Source organism: Neoarius graeffei, chromosome 2 (genome assembly GCF_027579695.1).
Source record: "Neoarius graeffei isolate fNeoGra1 chromosome 2, fNeoGra1.pri, whole genome shotgun sequence".
NCBI lineage: Eukaryota > Metazoa > Chordata > Actinopteri > Siluriformes > Ariidae > Neoarius > Neoarius graeffei.
In genome coordinates this window covers 8,286,486-8,307,822 of record NC_083570.1, presented here as the reverse complement: position 1 = coordinate 8,307,822, position 21,337 = coordinate 8,286,486, and the positions used below count along the sequence as shown (strand labels likewise).

Below are 21,337 nucleotides of genomic sequence, written 5' to 3'. Positions count from 1 at the left end.
CCCCCTAAAAAAAAATCGGATCTGCACGAGCCGTGAAAAAGGCGCGCCGTTTGCATCCCTGTTTAAACTCATAGGTTAACCGACTTTAACCGGCTAATGAGGCTCGGTGGTCGGTCAAGATTTTTTTTTTTTTTAGTTTTCGCCATCCCTAGTCACAAACCTGCTTACTAGAGAGAAGCGTGTTAGCACCGGTGCAGCCCCACTTGCGTTCACACGGCAGTTTTTGCGACCGTACTATACAATATTAATAATGCGCATGAAATATGCGCATTCGTGAAAATGTACTTCCTTTTCCTGGTTGTCATGGCATCACCAAATGCCGGGAAAACAACGTGGATGAAGACACCAGTGTTGCCAGATACTGCTGACGTTTTCCAGCCCAAAATGTGTTCAAATCTGCCAAAATGCACTTAAAACCGCCCAATCTGGCAACACTGGAAGACACGCAGTTCTGTTGTTGTTGATATTCGCCATTTTGGAAGCGCAAAATACCAGGATACCCGTATGTAATCAACTCTCCTCACGCGTAGCGAGTCTACCCCTGTAGCGTTCAGATGTCCCATTTTATATCGGTGCTGCCCCGCAAACTAGCATTTACTCCGGAGTAAATTTCTTAAACCACCTCCCGAGCAGGGTGAGATTTGCACCGGTTTAAGCAGCTTTCAGGGGCTACACCGGTATAACTTTGTACCGTGTGAACGCTCTACCGGGGCAGCCCCGATGCTACACCGCAGTAAAAGTTGCCGTGTGAACACCCCTCAAGTCAAATCCATTGCATCCTTGCCAACAGTCATCATTTCAACATTGCTGTACCGCAACAGCTGTGCCCTTCAACTGTCCCCCCCAACAGCTGTCCTTCAGTCGCCTTCCCTCCTGACAGGCGATGTCCTATCCAAAAGAAACTGCCCCCCAAGTTATCAATTATTTCTCATCCCCCAGGAGCTGTCCAACAGTCATTCCACATTCCTCATCCCCCAGGAGTTATAAGCCATTAAAAGGTATCATCCCTCCCCAAACCCAAAAAGGTAGTATAGTTGTCCCCCGACAAACCCCAAGGAAGGCCGTGTCGCCGCCGTCCCCGTCCCCCCCCCACAGACCCCAAAGAATGGCGTCATTTGACCAAAAGTAGTCATCCCACCAGCTGTTGTCCCTTTACCAGCTGTTGTCCCACAGTGGTCCATGCTTAAAGTCTCTAGTTGTCCCTCTAGTGGATGTTTTTTCATGCTCGCTCTGATCTGGGCTCAGCAGAAAGTGCAGTGTTCTCCAGCACTCGGTTCTGCTCCTGATAATCTGCATCGTATTCATCCCTGCTGGGAGACTCGTGCGATGTGGTGCCTGGCTTTGGAATTGAATTTGTTTTGTGTGCGATGTCTTTTTCTTTTATTCTGCTTTATTTGCTCTTTCTCTCCACTGTAACGTTTATTTATTTATTTTTCCCCACATTGTACTATTATCGACTGCCGTCGTGCTGCTTCCTGGGTGATTTTCAGTGCCTGTGTTTGCAAGACTCTCTTTTTCTGGGACAGAATGGCATCACTTGGTTCTCCATGTGCACCTCTTTTCACCTGGTGGTTCTTCTACTTCCTTCCTCCTTCTCTTGAGGGTCACCTGACTCTCCGTTGGTTCTCTGGGTTTACGATCGGGGTCTCTTGCTGTTGTCCTGGGTTCTGTTCCCGGCGATTTATTCTTAGTCATGAATACTTTTCCTAAATTCCGAATAACTAGCGACATTTCTCTGCTTTCTGTGCAAAGTGGGTGGGGCTAATCTTGCGTGAGCTTCAGCAAACAGAGTTATCATCGTGTAACTTGCGTGGTTGCTGCGTGGAGGTTGAGCGGTCCTGACTCGAGTTTGGTTGCTGAGAGTCACAGAGGGCTGTCGGTCAAGCTACTCATTAGAATATTAGGCCACGCCCATCTCTGCAGCAGCTATTTAACCAGGATCTTATCACATCCCATTTCTTCCATCATTTAAGGCAGTTCTCAGGGGTTTTTTTTTTTTGTCACACAGATATGAAGACCGGGATTTTAGTTTTTGTCCTGGGTCGCAGTGGTTTAAATTAATAGAACTATCTAAACTTAAGAGATCTTGTGCAGGTGAAAATATAAATAGCTGTGTGGAGCACTAAACCCGTCATTGCGTGACCCTTTAGTCCACACGCACAACGATGTAAAGCTTGTGAAAGGTCGTCATTAAACCCTGTTGCTGTGATTTAGTGCATAAAGTTGCCACCGCAGCTCGGTAACTCGCTCGCTTCGCATCCTTTCATGTGACCAAGTGCACCGTTGTGCGTTTAGTTTAGTTACAGTCGTGTTCAAAATAATAGCAGTGTGTTTTTAAAAACGTGAGTAAAGCTCAAAATCCTTATAATAGTTTTTATTCCCATGCATTGGGAACAATGCACATTATATTCTACATCAAAACATGAAGAAAAATGAACATTGGGCTGTTCAAAAAAAATAGCAGTGTCTGCATTTTTCATTACAAACTCCAAATATTTACTGTATAAACTGAAAAAATCTTAAGGATTTAGTATTCCTGTGAATCACTAAACTAATATTTAGTTGTATAACCAGGGTTTCTGACAACTTCTGGCACCTGTGAACAGGTATTCCAGCCCAGGATGATTTGACAACATTCCACAATTCCTCTGCATTTCTTGGTTTTGCCTCAGAAACAGCGTTTTTGACGTCACCCCATAAGTTTTCTATCGGATTAAGGTCCGGGGATTGGGCTGGCCACTCCATAACTTTCATTTTGTTGGTCTTGAACCCTGATGCTGCTCGCTTACTGGTGTGTTTGGGGTCGTTGTCTTGTTGAAACACCCATTTCAAGGGCATTTCCTCTTCAGCATAAGGCAACATGACCTCTTCAAGTATTTTGATATATGCAAACTGATCCATGATCCCTGGTACGCGATAAATGGGCCCGACACCACAGTAAGGCTACGTTCACACTGCAGGCTGAAGTGACTCAAATCCGATCTTTTCGCCCATATGTGACCTGTATCCGATCTTTTATTGACAATATGAACGACACAGATCCGATTTTTTCAAATCCGACCCAGGCCGTTTGGATATGTGGTCCTAATTCCGATTCCTATCCGCTCTTTTCATATGCGACTTCAGTCTGAACCGCCAGGTCGCATTCATCCGACTTACACGTCATCAACAAGCCACAAACGTCACTATTCTGCGCTGAAGTAGGCGGTGGGTCTCTCAAAAAAAGTTACAACAACATGGCGCATAATCACGGGCGCAGATAGAGGGTGGGACTCGTCCCACCCAGATTTAAATTCACCTCGTTCGGTCCCCCCCACTTATAGGGAGGAAAAAACGTCTATGCTGTCTTTCTTTGCATAAGGCAAACCTCACGGAAAAATCAAAAGACTAATTACCATTCGGTTTATTGAGGTGCACAGCAGTGTATACTTTTGGCGCTTTTCCACTACCCTTTTTCAGCTCACTTCAGCCCGACACGGCTCGCGTTTCGACTACCAAAAACCAGCACGACTCGGCTCGCTTCAGCCCTGCTTAGCCCCTAAAACTCGCACGGTTTTGGAGTGGGGCTGAAGCGAGACAAAGCGAGCCGAGTGAGGCTGGGGGTGTGAGCAGACACTCCCCTGTGCACTGATTGGTGAGGAGGCGTGTCCTCACATGCCCACACACGCCCCGCGAGCACGCTGGGATCTGTAAACACCGCAAACCCGGAAGAAGGAGAATTACGAATTACGAGAATTTCTGAAGCCTTATGCGCCTCGCCTCATCTATACGCTCTTGCCAGTATCTGTTGGCGTTGTCGGTGACAACAAGCCACAGCACCAAGACCAGCAACACTAACGACTCCATGTCCTCCATGTTTATTGTTTACTATCCGGGTCGTGAGACTACCGCTTAAAAGCTCACTGATGTCACTGTTTGCGCTGCTTAACATCACGTGACGTCCACCCACTTTCGCTAACTCCACCCAATGTGTCCACCCACTTCCAGCCAGCACGGTTCAGCGCGGTTGTAGTCGAAATGCAACTCCAACAGCCCCGCTCAGCTCGACTCAGCACGGCACGGCTCAGCCCGACTCAGCCGCGTTTGTAGTGGAAAAGCGGCAATAGTTGCAACAACTCACATAAAACAAAACAAAGACTGATATTCGGTTGGTTGAGCTGCGCAGACTGCACAGGTTGCGAGCTCGAGCTTGGTTGCTATGGTAACCCACAACAAGTTTGACAGGCATATCGGGGTTGGGGTTGGTTTGCTGGCAGCTTTGTCCCCCCCAGTTCAAAAAACGTATCTGCGCCCCTGCGCATGACATCAATGCGAGGGACGCTTCGGGCTGTGAAGGTTCTGAATCTTCTCAATGGAAGGACGCAGAGGTTAGGGAGCTGATTTCCATTTGGGGGGATGCAGCTATTCAAGCTAGATTGGATGGGTCATACCGCAACCGGGCGGTTTAACTTCCGTAAACACTGGCCACGCTCACTGCGTGTGACGTCGTTGTATCCTGCAATGCGCATGCGGAACACTTTTAGGTCGCTTTTCGTTCATACTGAGGATCACATACAAGTCGCATATATTTGTTAATGTGAACGATTTCACAAAAAAATCGGAATTGAGCATTAAGCCTTGCAGTGTGAACGTAGCGTAAGAGAAACATCCCCATATCATGATGCTTGCACCACCATGCTTCACTGTCTTCAGAGTGTACTGTGGCTTGAATTCAGTGTCTGGGGGTTGTCTGAAAAACCGTCTGCGGCTCTTGGACCCATCAGTCCACAAAATGTTTTTCCATTTCTCTTTAGGCCAGTCGATGTGTTCTTTGGCAAATTGTATCCTCTTCAGCACGTCATTTTATTTTTTTAACAGTGGAACTTTGCGGGAGCTTCTTGCCGATAGATTAGCTTCACACAGGCGTCTTCTGTGAGTTACCTGTGAGTACTGTCACAGTACTCACAGGTAACTTCAGACCGTCTTTGATCACCCTGGAGCTGATCATTGGCTGAGTCTTTGGCATTCTGGCTATTCTTCGATCCATTCGAATGGTAGTCTTCTGTTTTCTTCCACGTCTCTCTGGCTTTGCTGTCCATTTTAAAGCACCGGAGATCATTTTAGCCGAGCAGCCCGTCATTTTCTGCACTTCTTTACAGTATACGTTTTACCTCTCCAATCAACGTTTTAATCAGAGCACGCTGTTCTTCTGAACAATGTCTGGAACAACCCATGTTTCTCAGGTTTTCAGAGAGAAATGGATGTGCAACATGTGCCGGCTTCATCCTTAAATTAGTGCCACCTGACTGACATCTGTTTTTTTTCACAGAATGAAAAAAATGACCTCACTAATTAAACTCCACACTGCTATTATTTTGAACACGTCCCTTTCACTTAATTATTTGATTACACAGACTCAGGAGCATGCATATCATGAATGTTGGGTCTGTTGGTTTAATATGACTCTCCTACACCTACTGGTAAATTATTTGCCATGTAGTAATGTAATATAATTTCCACCAAAAGCAGTGATTGATCTGGTTAGTCGTGTTGGACTGCTATTATTTTGAACACAAGTGTACGGATTTGTGAAATGAAACAACAAACCCTTTTGTCGTGTATAGTAGAGCATCGCTTTAGACCTGACTTAGGTGCTGTATCAGGACCGGATCAGCTCCTGTCCGTCTTCAGGATTGATCCGGGCCAACAGGTTTAATCCCCGGAGGTCAAGGATACACCTCGTGTTTTGTTTATAACCAAGCGTGTTCAGTTCCAGTCACTTTGACTCACTACTTCAGGATAATTTACTGACCTGAATAATTGGGTCCCTCTCTCTCTCTCCCTCTCTTGTCCTCTTTTCCTGTCCTCTGTCCTGTGTCTGTGTGTAGAGTTTAGAAGAGGAGCTCACCTCTCTGTTTTTGCGTAACGTGTGTTTCTCTGGCTCCCCCGAGTCCCGCAGTGGCACTGTCTCTCCAGCAGAGGGTGCTGCCGCTGCACGGTCCAAGGTGCTCTCTGTCTTCAGATGCTAAACTTCCTCCTCACTCATCCCTGTTTTCTCTCTCTCTCTCTCTCTCTCTCTCTCTCTTGCTCATTACGCGAGATGGCTAACTCTGCGTGTCTGTCATTGTTTAGACGTTGTGTCCACATTTGGTCTCGTTTTGAAAAGACCTTGATTCTCGGACATTGCTTTTGTACTGGAGCTGATTAAAGTGAGGCTAATTACTTTAATTATATCTGCACTGTGCTTTTTGCACCCTTTTAAATATTTAATACGGATAACCGAGAGACCAGACTGGACCAAGCGTTTAAAGAATGTGCCTTGAAAATCATCCACTTTTTATTTGCGTGTGCGCGTGTGTGTGTGTGTGTGTACATGGTGTGTCTCCTCACCCTAAAAACATGCTGGATGTAACATGCTTTGAGTGACAGTTGCCTATGGTTACCATTTATGTTCCACAGATAAACCCCACCCACCTGGAGAGCGCCCTGTCTGACAGCGGTGACATCGGCAAGGTGGTGTCTAAACGCAAGCTAACACCAAGCTAACTCGCACCTCACCTCAGACTTAACACACATTGCGTTATCTATCTATCTATCTAGTCATATATACGTTGATCCATCTCTATGTTCCTCATACATGTCAACCTATACGGAATGTCCGTATTTTATACGGATTTGATTCAATAAACGTAGTATACGGGCGTATAAATAAAGTTATACGGATTCTTTAAAAAAAAAAAACTTGAATATTTTATTTATTTTATAATCAATTCCCACGATGATAAAAGAGCGCGGAACATTTACAAACGTACTGTACGCCACAGACAGCCAGTAAAGAGTGTTATGAAATTGCGCGTTATCTTGTGGTAGCGAGACTTCGTTCCACTTTTGATCATGCGCACACCGCATTGCGAGAATCCTGCCAACCGGGAAGTCATAGACATATAAACATAGACGCCGCCTTCTGCGTCGAATCATACGTCATCCTCGCCGCCATATTGGATGTGGCAAAGTGGAGATTCTTTAGCCGTCTCTGGTATAGCGTCTAGACAGTAGCGGAGAATAAAGATGCCTCATTCATGTGCTGCGTTTAACTGTACCAACAGGTTTACCGTCCAAACGAGATCACATGGGATTACCTTTCACAGGTGAGACTGGAAAAATACTTTTCATTGTATTTGGTCATTATAACGTAATTTTACGAACAGATTTTCCGGCTAATATGAAGTCTCGCGCATAATAGCCGCTCGGCGAAACCTGTCTCCAAACAACGAAGTATTTCCTTCGTAACTACGCTGATAACACTTTGTGTTTTTGTCGAACATTGGAGCTTTGTATTCATTCTGAAGGTTTATTGTTATTAATATTGAATAAAAAGTAACTGGGATATATCATTGTTAATTATCATTCAAATTTTAGGTAAATTATTTTAATTTGCATCTCATACGGATTTTATAAGGGAAATACGGATTTTGGAGGTTGGTTATACAGGTTTGATTGACCAAAGGTTGACATGTATGGTTCCTGCTTATTAATTATTTATTCAGTCTGATTTAGTTCATTGCTTTTGTCCATTCCTTTATTTTTCTCGTTTATCTGTGGTCATTGTTTTTTTGTTTTTTTCCTCTCCATCCCTTGTTTTCGTGTTGTGTTTGTTTGTTCGTCGTCGTATGTTGTAGAGCGAACAGAATTCCGAGCTTAACGGTCAGCCCGAGGTTCTAGAAGTCGTGGAGGAGATAATCGTTATCGAGGAGCTCAAAGCGAACAAGCCCAAAAGCCCCACCCCTGAGGCGTCTCCTGCGGTAACCGTGGTTACCGAGAAAGCTCCGGAAGCAAAGGAAGAAGAGGTGGAGCCGGAAAAGAGCGGCACGTCAGAGAGCGAGAGCGAGGAGGAGGCGGAGTATCACGCTCAGCTTCCTGCTTCTACAGACTCCACCCATTTTATCAAAGAAGAGCCTGAAGAGGAGCAGGAGGAGGAGGCGGTACTTAACCAGGAAGCCACTCCTCCGGCAGAGGCAGAGGCACAGCCAGTCAGCGTGTCGGTGAAAGAGGAGGAGCCACCAGCACTGGCAGAAGACGAAGTGTCTGGAGATGAAGTCTTGGTGACGCCCGATGAAGCACCCAATGGTCACGCCGATGATCCTGAAGCCCCGCCCAGTCCCTGCGCTGCGGCTGAGGAGCAAGAGGAGGAGCCTTGCGTCGTCAACGGTGACGCGTCTCACGTGGAAATGGAGCACGTCCCGCAGGTGATCTGTTGCTCGGAGGTAATTGGCCGAAAACCCACGAAATCGCAAAGATGGCTGACTACGCCATCCTCCTCCTTCTCCTCTCCTTCATCATCCCTTCATTCCTGTCCTCCTGCCTTTCCTGTCCATCGGAGAACAGTTACCTCTTTCCCTGTTTTTTACTCTCACAAAATGGCTGCCTCATTTGTTTCCAGCTATTAATCCGCATGAAAGAAGCAAGAGAACGGTGACACGTCTGTCCAAAGTTCACTCTTTATTCATTTCTCATTGTTTTGGTTTAAAGTTGTCCATCTTCATTTCACACACACACACACACAAACACAGCAAGCTGTTTTACGTACTCTGTGTGGTGAAAGGCGCTAGCAGTTCACAAGGACGTTAAGGTATCCGTTAAAAATACAAAAGATGCGTTTCCATCGAGGTTCCGGAACTTTCTAAGGAGCAGAAAAGCTGCGGAGCTTTCCTGGTCGTCTTCCTGCGTAACTGTGACGTCTTTTGTTATTACCGATTCTCCGCTAAACACAGGAGTTTATAACGGCAGGGCCGAGGTTGGTCGCGATATGAGTAAGCTCCGTCCCAGTTGTACAACCCCGATTCCAAAAAAGTTGGGATAAAGTACAAATTGTAAATAAAAACGGAATGCAGTGATGTGGAAGTTTAAAAATTCCATATTTTATTCAGAATAGAACATAGATGACATATCAGATGTTTAAACTGAGAAAATGTATCATTTCAAGAGAAAAATTAGGTGATTTTAAATTTCATGACAACAACACATCTCAAAAAAGTTGGGACAAGGCCATGTTTACCACTGTGAGACATCCCCTTTTCTCTTTACAACAGTCTGTAAACGTCTGGGGACTGAGGAGACAAGTTGCTCAAGTTTAGGGATAGGAATGTTAACCCATTCTTGTCTAATGTAGGATTCTAGTTGCTCAACTGGCTTAGGTCTTTTTTGTCGTATCTTCCGTTTTATGATGCGCCAAATGTTTTCTATGGGTGAAAGATCTGGACTGCAGGCTGGCCAGTTCAGTTCCCGGACCCTTCTTCTACGCAGCCATGATGCTGTAATTGATGCAGTATGTGGTTTGGCATTGTCATGTTGGAAAATGCAAGGTTTTCCCTGAAAGAGACGTCGTCTGGATGGGAGCATATGTTGCTCTAGAACCTGGATATACCTTTCAGCATTGATGGTGTCTTTCCAGATGTGTAAGCTGCCCATGCCACACGCACTAATGCAACCCCATACCATCAGAGATGCAGGCTTCTGAACTGAGCGCTGATAACAACTCGGGTCGTCCTTCTCCTCTTTAGTCCGAATGACACGGCGTCCCTGATTTCCATAAAGAACTTCAAATTTTGATTCGTCTGACCACAGAACAGTTTTCCACTTTGCCACAGTCCATTTTAAATGAGCCTTGGCCCAGAGAAGACGTCTGCGCTTCTGGATCATGTTTAGATACGGCTTCTTCTTTGAACTATAGAGTTTTAGCTGGCAACGGCGGATGGCACGGTGAATTGTGTTCACAGATAATGTTCTCTGGAAATATTCCTGAGCCCATTTTGTGATTTCCAATACAGAAGCATGCCTGTATGTGATGCAGTGCCGTCTAAGGGCCCGAAGATCACGGGCACCCAGTATGGTTTTCCGGCCTTGACCCTTACGCACAGAGATTCTTCCAGATTCTCTGAATCTTTTGATGATATTATGCACTGTAGATGATGATATGTTCAAACTCTTTGCAATTTTACACTGTCGAACTCCTTTCTGATATTGCTCCACTATTTGTCGGTGCAGAATTAGGGGGATTGGTGATCCTCTTCCCATCTTTACTTCTGAGAGCCGCTGCCACTCCAAGATGCGCTTTTTATACCCAGTCATGTTAATGACCTATTGCCAATTGTCTTAATGAGTTGCAATTTGGTCCTCCAGCTGTTCCTTTTTTGTACCTTTAACTTTTCCAGCCTCTTATTGCCCCTGTCCCAACTTTTTTGAGATGTGTTGCTGTCATGAAATTTCAAAATGTCTCACTTTCGACATTTGATATGTTGTCTATGTTCTATTGTGAATACAATATCAGTTTTTGAGATTTGTAAATTATTGCATTCCGTTTTTATTTACAATTTGTACTTTGTCCCAACTTTTTTGGAATCGGGGTTGTACCTGGTTTACGAAGATATACCGACTCTGTGGCAATAATTATTAAAAGGAGCTAAAATCCATAGTTTCGATGGTGGAAGCCCAGTTTAAGGTCCTAAAGCCCTAAAAAGATTCCTACCGTGTGGAGATGGACAGCGTGAACATTTTCCATAAAGTATGTTCCTGTTGCATGCGTTTTTAGATAACCAAGAAACTTTTTGACGTTTGGGGCGGAGCTTCCTGTACCGAATATTGCCAATTGGTTAAACGGAAAGAACAATTTCACTTCAGAAGTGTAAAAACACTTGCTAAAGATTCATTAATATTGATGCAGAGATGCCAACCTTTCAATAAACAGATCTGTAGTCCGGGACCGAAGAATCTGTAGTTTTCGTATTGTCCGCTGTGCCGGACAGAAATATCGCAGTTGCAAACCGTGCATTGTGCGAAATACATCCCCTTTCGCAAAGGAACAATACACGGCCATGTTGCTGTATATTTATCATTAAATTTCTGGTTATTCTTGCTCGGCTTCTCCATTGTCGGACGGCACTATCACGAACTTTGATTGGTCGAGTTCAAACCCGGAAGCGACGACGTATCACGAAAGCTTTGAATGATTCCCGCGGATTTCGTCCTTCCGAAAATGCGGAACGGACTGAATTTTCTTCGATCATGGCGGAGTTCAACGTACCAAACAAAAATGCGGAACGAACTGATTTTTTTTTTTTACGATCACTGCGAAATTCGTAGTTTCGAATTAACGTGGTGCAAAAGTGGCAGAAAATCGTATAAAATACGAAAATTTCGTAGTGGTTGGCATCTCTGTTGATGTCATGGGGGGGGGAAGCCACACCTTCACCATCAGTCTCTTATGATGCGAGTTCTCTCAGGAAAGCAAAGTGGAGCTTTCATCTAGGAAAGTTCTAGAACCTAGCGTTGTCCTTGAGCCAGTCAGAGATGACCTGAGGCGGAGCATCTTTTCTTGAATGAATAAACCGTTAATCTCCGCCCACACGCGGTGACGGAGACCAGAATGTCCTTGTACACACGACCTTAGTTTGGGCTGCTTGTGTGATTGCGCTTCGTGGTGTTTCCCGTGTGTGTGAGAGCTCCTGGGGGATGAGTGTGTGCGCGCTACCCGTTACCAGAGAACATGGGTCTGGATGACTCATGCATCGTCCCACTCATCCTCCAAACACGCACTGCTTTACCTGCAGGGAAGTGTGTGTGTGTGTGTGTGAGATTTATCCGCAGAAACCAACCAGACCTGCAGTAAAGCATCATCACTGTACCAAAGATCAGCATGTGATCTGCGATTGCTTCCCTTTATTTGATGATTATTTTAGCTCCAGCTTGCATGCACTGATTTGAGTTTGACTTGATTTGAGTTGCATGATCACACCAGACGTCTAATTTGCGGCTTTAGGCCTGCTTTTCTTTCTTTCTTTCTTTCTTTCTTTCTTTCAGTTTGTTAGAGCATGAGAATCCTTCTGCTGATCTGTAGTGTGTGTGGGCTGTGAGTTGTGGTGGTGTATTTCCAAAACACTAACTTTTCTCCCCTGAACTCGTAGCCCCCGGTGGTGAAAACAGAAATGGTGACCATCTCGGACACGTTCGCGGCTCAGAAGTCAGAAATCGCCACCAAAGAGGTTCCCATCGTCCACACGGAAACCAAAACCATCACGTACGAAGCCGCACAGGTAACAGCACACGACCTCTCTGTCTGTCTGTCTGTCTGTCTGTCCATCGCCCGCTCGTGCCGCGCTCGCTTTCATAATACGGAATCGGTGTTGGGCCGGACCATTACAAACGAAACTGATATTGTGATAAACTCCACCCACTTTCTCTCCAGGGTGGCTGCGGGTCCTTAAGTCTTAAATTTAATTTTCCTAAAATAAGGCCATTAAAAAGTCTTAAATTTCAAACCCCGTGGTCTTAAATTTTCAATCTTAAATTTATGGAGATTTTACTCAGTCATATCGCAGACCTGTTTACTCCTACGATTTGTCCGTAGTTCCTACGATTTTTCAAAACAAAATACGGACTACGAATTCTTGTCCAAAAACTACGATTTATGGCCGAAATGTTGCCAAATGTTTCAACAGGTTTCGTCTAAACGGGGGAACTGCGCCCTCTTACTCTCGGCGTGTGGCACCCCCTTACCGACTCTGTGAAAACATCCCAGCGACACCACGTGACAATGTGTCTGATCATCAAATACGTTATAATTGCTCCAAAAATATTCCAATCATAGTAGATACACCGCCAGACGGTGCAAAAACAATCCGAATTGGCGTTTTCCAGACCGAGGCGCCATGTTGTTTACTTGTTGCGGCTGCTCTTGCGAGATTTGACATGGGTTGCAAACAAGGTCAGCTGAGTTGTAGAGCGAGATTTCTCGAGACTGAATGACCTTTCACCCACCGGCGCGGGAGCTTTTGACAGAAGTAGTTCGCGAGTTGTTTTTGTTGACACTTGGGCATTTAAAGATGTCGTCCCGCGGCACGAAACGGAAAAAAGCCGACTTTACTTCTTTCTTTTTCAATGTTGACAGACGATTTGTTACAATTTCCCTCTCAGATAGCCTCAGAATGTCCCATTGGAGCCTCAATTTTTCAAAGGCTTCGCACGGCGGGGGGGGACAACCGGCACCATCCCTCGCCATGGTGAGCGCCCTCATACTAAATTTTTCTAGAAAAAAACCTGTTCATGACTTACTTTATAATCATATTTATTGTGGGAATCGAACATCGATCGTATTGAGGTTTTTCACTCACGTGACCAAGTCATGTGACGCTGCCATTTTGGACGTCACGGCTCGAATCAGTTTGAATGCGAGGAAGGCGACAAACGAAAAACATAAAAGAAAAAGGAGCGAGATGCAGAAAACACCTTCACTATCCAGCGACGTAGGGCATTTACAGGGCGAGCAGAGGGAGAGGTATTTGCAAAAATTGAGGTTAGCAGGCTTAGAGAACGACGTTTACCTGCTTCCACCAGGATTGTTCACTGACGTACGGAAGTACACGAAGCCCTCGTCTTTACCTGACTTCGGCCCACATGATCTGTATACCTATGTCGTTAAAAACCCATCGCCATACACAGGTATTGATCTGAAAGCGTATAAGAGTTTGGATGCCTACAAATATTTTGTGTCAGGCTGGGTAACATGCCTACATCAGCGGGTCGTCCCTGGAGCCGGTGGTCGCCATCTTATTACAGCTAAGGTTTGTTCACATTTTCATTTACTTTCTGTCCTCAGGATAAACAAAATGTTATTAAATGGCATTGAAATAACTTCTTAGTCTGTTGAGACATGGCCCGTTATAAATTTGCTGTTACCAGGCAATGACCAAGAACTGTATTATTAGGGTCGGTGTCTGTGTTGTAGCAGTGTACTAGCAACTAGCTGTTAGCACTAGCTAATGTCAACAACAGTAGCTGGTATGTTACTGTAGCAATATTTACATTCAGTCATTTGGATGACTGTTAAAACCTTTCAGTCTCAAGTTTTTCCTTTACTGGATTTACTAGTTTACTGAGCTAGCGCGCTCAGCCAAGCCGGGAGCCATCGCGCGCTCTCCAGCCGAGCCGGGAGCCATCGCGCGCTCTCCGGCCGAGCCGGGAGCCATCGCGCGCTAGCTCAGTAAACTAGTAAATCCAGTAAAGGAAAAACTTGAGACTGAAAGGTTTTAACAGTCATCCAAATGACTGAACGTAAATATTGCTACAGTAACATACCAGCTACTGTTGTTGACATTAGCTAGCTTGCCGTCCAAAATGGTGGACACCGGGGCGTCACGTGACCCTGTGACGTCAGGTGAAATACCTCAATAGTCATGGGCGCGGCCATGTTTAATCACGTTTAAGCCACGTTTACCGTACGTTGCATTGTAGGAAGGTTCCATTGTTTCAACTTTGGTTTCTGAGCACACAATCATGGCGGCCGCGACGCGAAAGGCCGATGGCATTAAATGACTCGTGATTTGTTAGTAAAGAGTGTGAGATCAGTATAGCTGCCAATCAAGTATTAAGTAGCCTATTAGAGCATAGTATGGTCTCTGAAATCTTTTTTCTTATTGTAGCATCCTAAATAAGTATTACTGCTAGTCTTCTGGTTATTTCAGAGATAATGAAATGTATGAGGAGTCAACAAGTAGACCTTAGAGCAGACCTGGGCATTTTACGGCCCGCGGGCCGCATCCGGCCCGTTGGTTCATTCTGACCGGCCCGCGTAAGGTTAATGAGAAATTATAAAATAAACATATTCTCTAATTTTACCTCATGCATGGACTGAATGTGCATTGCTTTTATTTTGAAGTTGTGTTCAACAAAAACGCAACGCGTGCGACATGAACATGACATGAAATCCCACGAAACCTAATCGCGCGATAAATACTTCTGTAATTTGTCCAGACCAACCACAAACTTGTACGTCATCCTTCAAATGGTCCAGCCAATCACATAGTGTGACGTCACCAGCAGGCGCCGGAGCCGATCTCCGGCGAAAAACACCAAATGAGGTGATTAGACTACAAATGTGGGCATCATTATTATAATATGATGTATCTTGCTTGATATTTGGAGTAGAAAGACGATATTCTGATGTCTTTATTGTGTTTTGGGCTGAATGTGACTGAAAAAAAAATGGTACAAACGTTGACATTTTGTTAACCATTGTTTTGGGAAATTTGATTGAATAAATGACGTTTTTTGTAAGGCAACCTCGTTTTTTCCACACTCTTACCAGTCTTAGCAGCTTGTAAAAACAATGTTATTTACTGCTTTATATAAAGAAATACAATTAATATTATGCAGAATTTAGTTCAGCCTTTTGGTCCGGCCCTCCACTAAATTTCCTGTTTCTCATGTGGCCCCGTGGAAAAAATAATTGCCCACCGCTGCCTTAGAGTCTAGGCTTGGTGATATGAGGATTATGGAGCAGATCTAGAATCTTCCATGGGTTTGCTTTTTGGTTCTCACAGGTGCTTAACTTGACAGAAAAAATAAGACCAGTGCTAGATTTTAATTTTTAAAATTTTGTTCATGTAATCTATCGCTTAGTTTCAACTTGAATGAGTACTATTATCTAATAGGCTGCTTTCTACTTTTTGTCTTCGATACAATACATAGATTGGACCCCGGTAAAATTCCTACTGACAGCTTACCAAAACTACTGACAAGATACTGCAAGACTGCTGACGGCAAATTTGGGGTAAACAGGTCTGATGTCGTTAAAATGTGGTACACTTTGGATGGGGAAAAAGTTCAATCGGTTTTGATGCTCACAATTATACCGTGCAGGCAGGGCTCGAAATTAACTTTTTTTTCTTTGTGTCCCCCAGTGGTCCCGAATTCTGTGTTGTATTGTCCCGAATGGAAGCAATAGTGTCCCCATTTTTTTCCTCTCTGAAATAACCAGTGGTTAATATTATCATATGAAGTTACTATTATATTTGTAACTATGCGATTTTGAACCCTTTATATCATTTTTACAATAAGTTACAAGACACAAGTGACACATGTCCTATACATCATCTACTTCAAAATTACAGTTATTGCATTTTCAGTTTATTAAACTTTGGCGATCTCACTGTATGAATAGATACCCGTTTATTTAAAGGGGCCAACTAGCTCATTCAGAAAATGTTTCAGCTCCCTACATCTGCAGTACACTTTAGTTGAAAATAAGACCCCTTTTATGTTCATTTCATCTACTTATAGCTACCTTGAATATCTGTTGGCACTTATAAGGCCAACTTATCATTTTCACCATTACCGTTATCCATTTTTATGAACTTTCCGTTATCCATTACCGTTATCCATTTTATGAACTTTCGCTGCCGGGTGCAAACGTTAGCAACATCAGCATAGTGGCAGCAGGTCCGAGCCTAGCTGTGCTGCTGACTGACTAAACTTTCTGAACTAGAAAGACACCAAGAAAACTCACTTATTCTGTTGAACGGTATCTTCCGTCAATATCCTCCACATCATTCCTGTTGTATTTTATAACGTGTCTAACAGTGTTCAGGGCAATTCCATGTAAATGTCAACCTCACCATGCAAAATTAAAGCCACATGTAATACATCAAAACCACTCCCAGAGATCTCACCTAGGCCTGTATTTTACAGATGTGAATAAGTTGAACCAATTTGTAACCAACCTAATATGTCACTGTCAGTCTTTCTTTCTTATAATGTAAACCCCAAGCTAAAATCAACTTTGGTCATGTACAATTCTATATTATTGCCACAAGCCACAGAAATGTATGCTAAAATCCACAAAACAGCAAAACAATAGCCATCCTAAATATTATTTAAGAACTTTGATAGTTTTAGCTGATATTTAGAGAGTTTTTCAAAGGGTTATGGTGGTTAAATTGCTGATTTTCTAAACATATGCCATGTCTATTTCAGACGCGTCACACCCGTAACGGAATTTCGTCACGTCCATAACGCTGACTTTTCCTTCCGAAACTCTGCATGAAATACAAAATATTTTAAACAAAGATTTTTTAATATTCACCTTGGACCCCTCTATCAAATGGATATCTCCATTTCGACATTAGGTTTACGATTTCACAGAGTTTGATAAAAATGTACAGTCACCCAAGAAAAGTGATACTTTTTCTGTCACGTCCATAACGCATCTTTTATTGGCGTTTTCTGGCATGCCCTAGATGTACTATGGGAATTGTTCTTGTTCTATCACTTCTCCAGTATGGTACAGCCTTAAAATATGCAACACCTGTTTAAATAAATACTGGGAGACAATAAAACATGCACTGGGTCATTTGTTGCCATTTTGAGTTCAAGTGTCACGTCCATAACGCTGGAATTGCTCTTCATTCAGTTCATTCAGTTGCTAGCGTTGCCTGCAGACCAGGCGATGACACTTTGGATCCTGAAGGTCCCGGAGACGTTACGTCTGGGCTTTCAGTTTCTTCCCCGCGGTCGGTCCGCTTCAACCACTTCAGCATTTTTGTTCTGGCGAGAGTCGGCGCAGCGTGTGCGCTAGCAATTCCATTCCAAGTCCATATAATGCGGACACCGGCTGAAGATTCTAGAACAGAATGCGCTGCTCTGTAGCCTACGGATGCAGGTGCATCGAAAGTGTAGCTACTGTTAACGTTTTAAAATTAAAATTGACAAATTAGGTGAATGTCTACGTATGTGTTACAGCTTTGTAAATAATATTAATGTAGAACTTTTTTTCTAGATCTATTTTTTCCCATTGTCCCGGGATTGTCCCAGATATGATTATTTTGTGTCCCGATGACATTTTTTATGGTCCCCGGGACGTCGGGACACCGTTAGTTTCGAGCGCTGCACGCAGGCTCTGAATCCACCGGTTGCTAGACACACGTGCTTGACAACCACTCGGTGCCTGATCTGTTGATGGAGGGTAGTCCGAGCCACAATGGGTAAATGTAAATTTAATGATAACTGGCTGCAAGATGCAAAATACTCGTGGTGGCTGAAAGCTGTACCCAAAGATGCCAGCGAGGCATACTGTGTAGCATGCTGGAAGACTTTTAAGTTGGGCACAGTGGGGATAAGAGCGGTGGACTCTCATATGAAGAGCGCCAAGCGCGTTGCTTTTGCTGAAGGCCGCGAGCATCAGCCTCAAATATCCGACTTCAGCGCTGCCACCACTAACGGTCGTGGAGAAGAGGATCTGTGAGATGGAAGAGAATAGTGTGTGTGTGAGAGAGAGAGAGAATATATTCTATTGCGTGCATGTGAGAGAATAGTATTGTTTGTGTGTGGGTATCGTTCCGAGTGTTTTAAAGGTCCCATGGCATGGTGGTTTGTTGATGCTTTAAACGGGCTCGTGGAGGTTTCCGGATGTTATATTCGCAGCCTTTCTCGAAATGAGCCCTCGGCATGTAGATATAGCCTCCTGGGAGAAAGCCCCATTTCAGCACTTTTCCCAGTGCGTCGTTTTGCTAATGAGAAGCAGGAGGCGGGGAAGGGTAGAGGGTGGGGGCGGGCCATGGGGGGAGGGGGAGGGGCTTCACCAAGCTGCGCGCACACATACTCGCTGCTATCAGCGCCTGTAGCCACGCTGCTAAGACAAAACCCCATTCTCCCTCGGACTCCTTTCGTAAACTCAACGTGGCACAGAGAGTGAGAGTGTTCGGAGTGGTAGTTTACGAACGTATAATACTCTAGGCTTGAACACGCACTCCATAACCAAAGAGGATAGAAGCAGCAACTACAGCAACATAGCGCTTATCCAACAGAAGACATGCATTGTGGAGCAATAGTCAAACATAAGCTCATAAGTTACAGTCAATTTCCAGACTAAACTCAGTTTAACAGAGCATGCTGCATGCTTTTTGGTTTTGTAGCGCAGAGTACCTGGCTAACTGCAGGAAGCGGTTAGCTGCACAGCTAATGTAGCCATTGCAAGGCTAACGCACCGATTTTAAAACACGGCAAAACGACTTAACAGTTATACACTCACTTGTTCGGTGTTTGTGGCTGATGCGGCAGGGATGCTTGGTACGGACCCAGGCTTCAGTGACAGTTGATGTGCAAAACCTGCCCTGTACTGTCCCAAGTTGTGGAAACATTCATCAGGAAAATGCTTCCGACAAACATACACCGTCTTAGGTAGACTCGACGGCGTATTATTGGAGTAAATAAAATTAAGCCACTGCGTCTTCAGGGGCTCTCCCGTCGGCAGTAAAAACAGACTCTTTTCTGTGTTGTCACATCCATGTACAGCGCAATTTCCATGTTTCGCTCGCTTAGGTGATGCCATGTTGTTGTGTCCTCTATGGTCTCCTCACTACAACTGGGCGGGCAATCCATACAGTGGGTGGGAATCCAGAGCGGGGGCGTGGGGATCATCTCCCTTGCTGACGTAGTAAAGGGAAGAGCTTATCAACGCGCCGTTTTGACGCGCCATTCTCAAATGTTGGGCATAGTTTGGTTTACACATTATGAAATTTCTAGCCACTGGGGTGACTTAAGAAGGTCAGAGGAACTCATTTTAACGTTAAAAAACCTCAAAGTGAAATTTTCATGCCATGGGACCTTTAAGAAGTGCAAGTGAGTGAGCTGAAGTTTCAGGTGTGTGTGCATTCACATTGTTTAACTGTTGTTTTCTGCATTGTTGTTTGACCAAAGATGGAATTGAACAATTCTGCTTACCATGTGACTCCCCAAGCAGAGAAAATAATAATTTAAAAAAACCGTTACACTGGATTCAAACGCTGTGACTGCATTCTGATTGTCACATATTGCAAGTTTATCCGATCCTTATATTGCGTTCTGAGTTTTTGCAGGGGCGGCACGGTGGTGTAGTGGTTAGCGCTGTCGCCTCACAGCAAGAAGGTCCGGGTTCGAGCCCCGTGGCCGGCGAGGGCCTTTCTGTGTGGAGTTTGCATGTTCTCCCCGTGTCCGCGTGGGTTTCCTCCGGGTGCTCCGGTTTCCCCCACAGTCCAAAGACATGCAGGTTAGGTTAACTGGTGACTCTAAATTGACCGTAGGTGTGAATGTGAGTGTGAATGGTTGTCTGTGTCTATGTGTCAGCCCTGTGATGACCTGGCGACTTGTCCAGGGTGTACCCCGCCTTTCGCCCGTAGTCAGCTGGGATAGGCTCCAGCTTGCCTGCGACCCTGTAGAACAGGATAAAGCGGCTAGAGATAATGAGATGAGATGAGTACGTTTTTGCGTGACTTAAGATTTGGTCTTAATTTTTTTTGAACATGGTATGAAAGTCTTAAATTTAACTTGGACAAACCTGTAGACACCCTGATTTCTGCTTCTGGCCTCCTTCTGATTGGCTGCCCGCAGACAGGGAGATAAACGATGCTTAAAAAAAAAAAAAAAAACGTGGTTTTTGAGTGGCCTTGTAGATCGAGAGTCCAGTTCTCATATATTAGTGCTGTCAAGCGATTAAAATATTTAATCGCGATTAATGTCGCGACTATCATAGTTAACTCGCGATTAATCGCACATTTTTGTCACATGAAAAACCATTGTAATTCTCTTATCAGCATAAAGAAGTGAATGGGCTTGCTCACCGTTCGAACTACGGGGGTACTCGGGGGATCCGAGATCCCCTGAAACAGACATGAGATCCCTTGAAAACATGATTTGGGAAATGTTGGGGGGTCTCTAAAATACTGGCAAAATGATGTTTATTGACCTAGCAATCGTGTGTAACGGGAAGCATTTGCATATCCGAAGTGAGCCCGCGATCGGAGATCCGCGCTCTGAGACAAGCGCAAGCACCCCCCCCCAAGGGGAAAAAAGGGACCCCCCGAAAATATCGGCATAGTTCGAACACTGGTTGTACCAATGTTTTTTTTTTTTTTTTTTTATTGCAGAGCATAACACGTCTTGTCACAGCCACTGCAAAGTGGGGCTGGAGCCGCCGATGGGAAAACGAAACCTAAGCCGAGCACCGTGGCTCTTCGGGGGAGGGCAGAGGACTCTGGCTGTGCGGGGCGTGGCATTACAGTCTAGCTGCTATCGTTTTTCTAAGCAAAGTCTCTGTTCCAAGTTCCTGGCAGTTTCAAAAGCTTATGAAAAACCTACATCATGTCACAGAGCGTTAATCTCGCGATAAAAAAATGATCGCCGTTAAAATTGAGTCAAGTTAACGTGTTAATGCGACATTTTTGACAGCACTAATATATGTGTGTGTGTGTGTGTGTGTGTGATGGGCAGGTGGGCGGTGCTGCAGACAGCGAACCCGGCGTGCTCATGACGGCTCAGACCATCACCTCGGAGGCTCTGTGTACAACTACGACTACACACATCACCAAGGTAACACACACACGGTAATAAAGACAATGGCTCCTTCTGTTGAACTTATTTAATAACTTTTGATTTTAAATTGACAGACACTAAAAGGCGGTTTGTCAGAAACACGGATTGAGAAGCGCATCGTCATTACAGGCGACTCGGACATCGATCACGACCAGGTGAGCGCGCGCGCACACTCACTGAA

At 44.7% G+C, this 21,337-nt stretch overlaps 1 protein-coding gene across 14 annotated transcripts in view; it reads left to right on the top strand.

The window, feature by feature from the left end:
• Positions 1-21,337, top strand: part of epb41l2 (erythrocyte membrane protein band 4.1 like 2) — a 101,242-nt gene that overhangs the window by 70,334 nt on the left and 9,571 nt on the right. For 13 of the 14 annotated variants that reach the window (XM_060913745.1, XM_060913743.1, XM_060913737.1 and 10 more), the window contains 5 exons: positions 6,439-6,492; positions 7,659-8,243; positions 11,940-12,068; positions 21,055-21,153; positions 21,231-21,311. In XM_060913745.1, coding sequence (XP_060769728.1) covers positions 6,439-6,492; positions 7,659-8,243; positions 11,940-12,068; positions 21,055-21,153; positions 21,231-21,311 — 948 coding nt within the window. The remainder of the gene's footprint in view (positions 1-6,438; positions 6,493-7,658; positions 8,244-11,939; positions 12,069-21,054; positions 21,154-21,230; positions 21,312-21,337) is intronic. The other variant, XM_060913733.1, reaches the window with a different exon arrangement.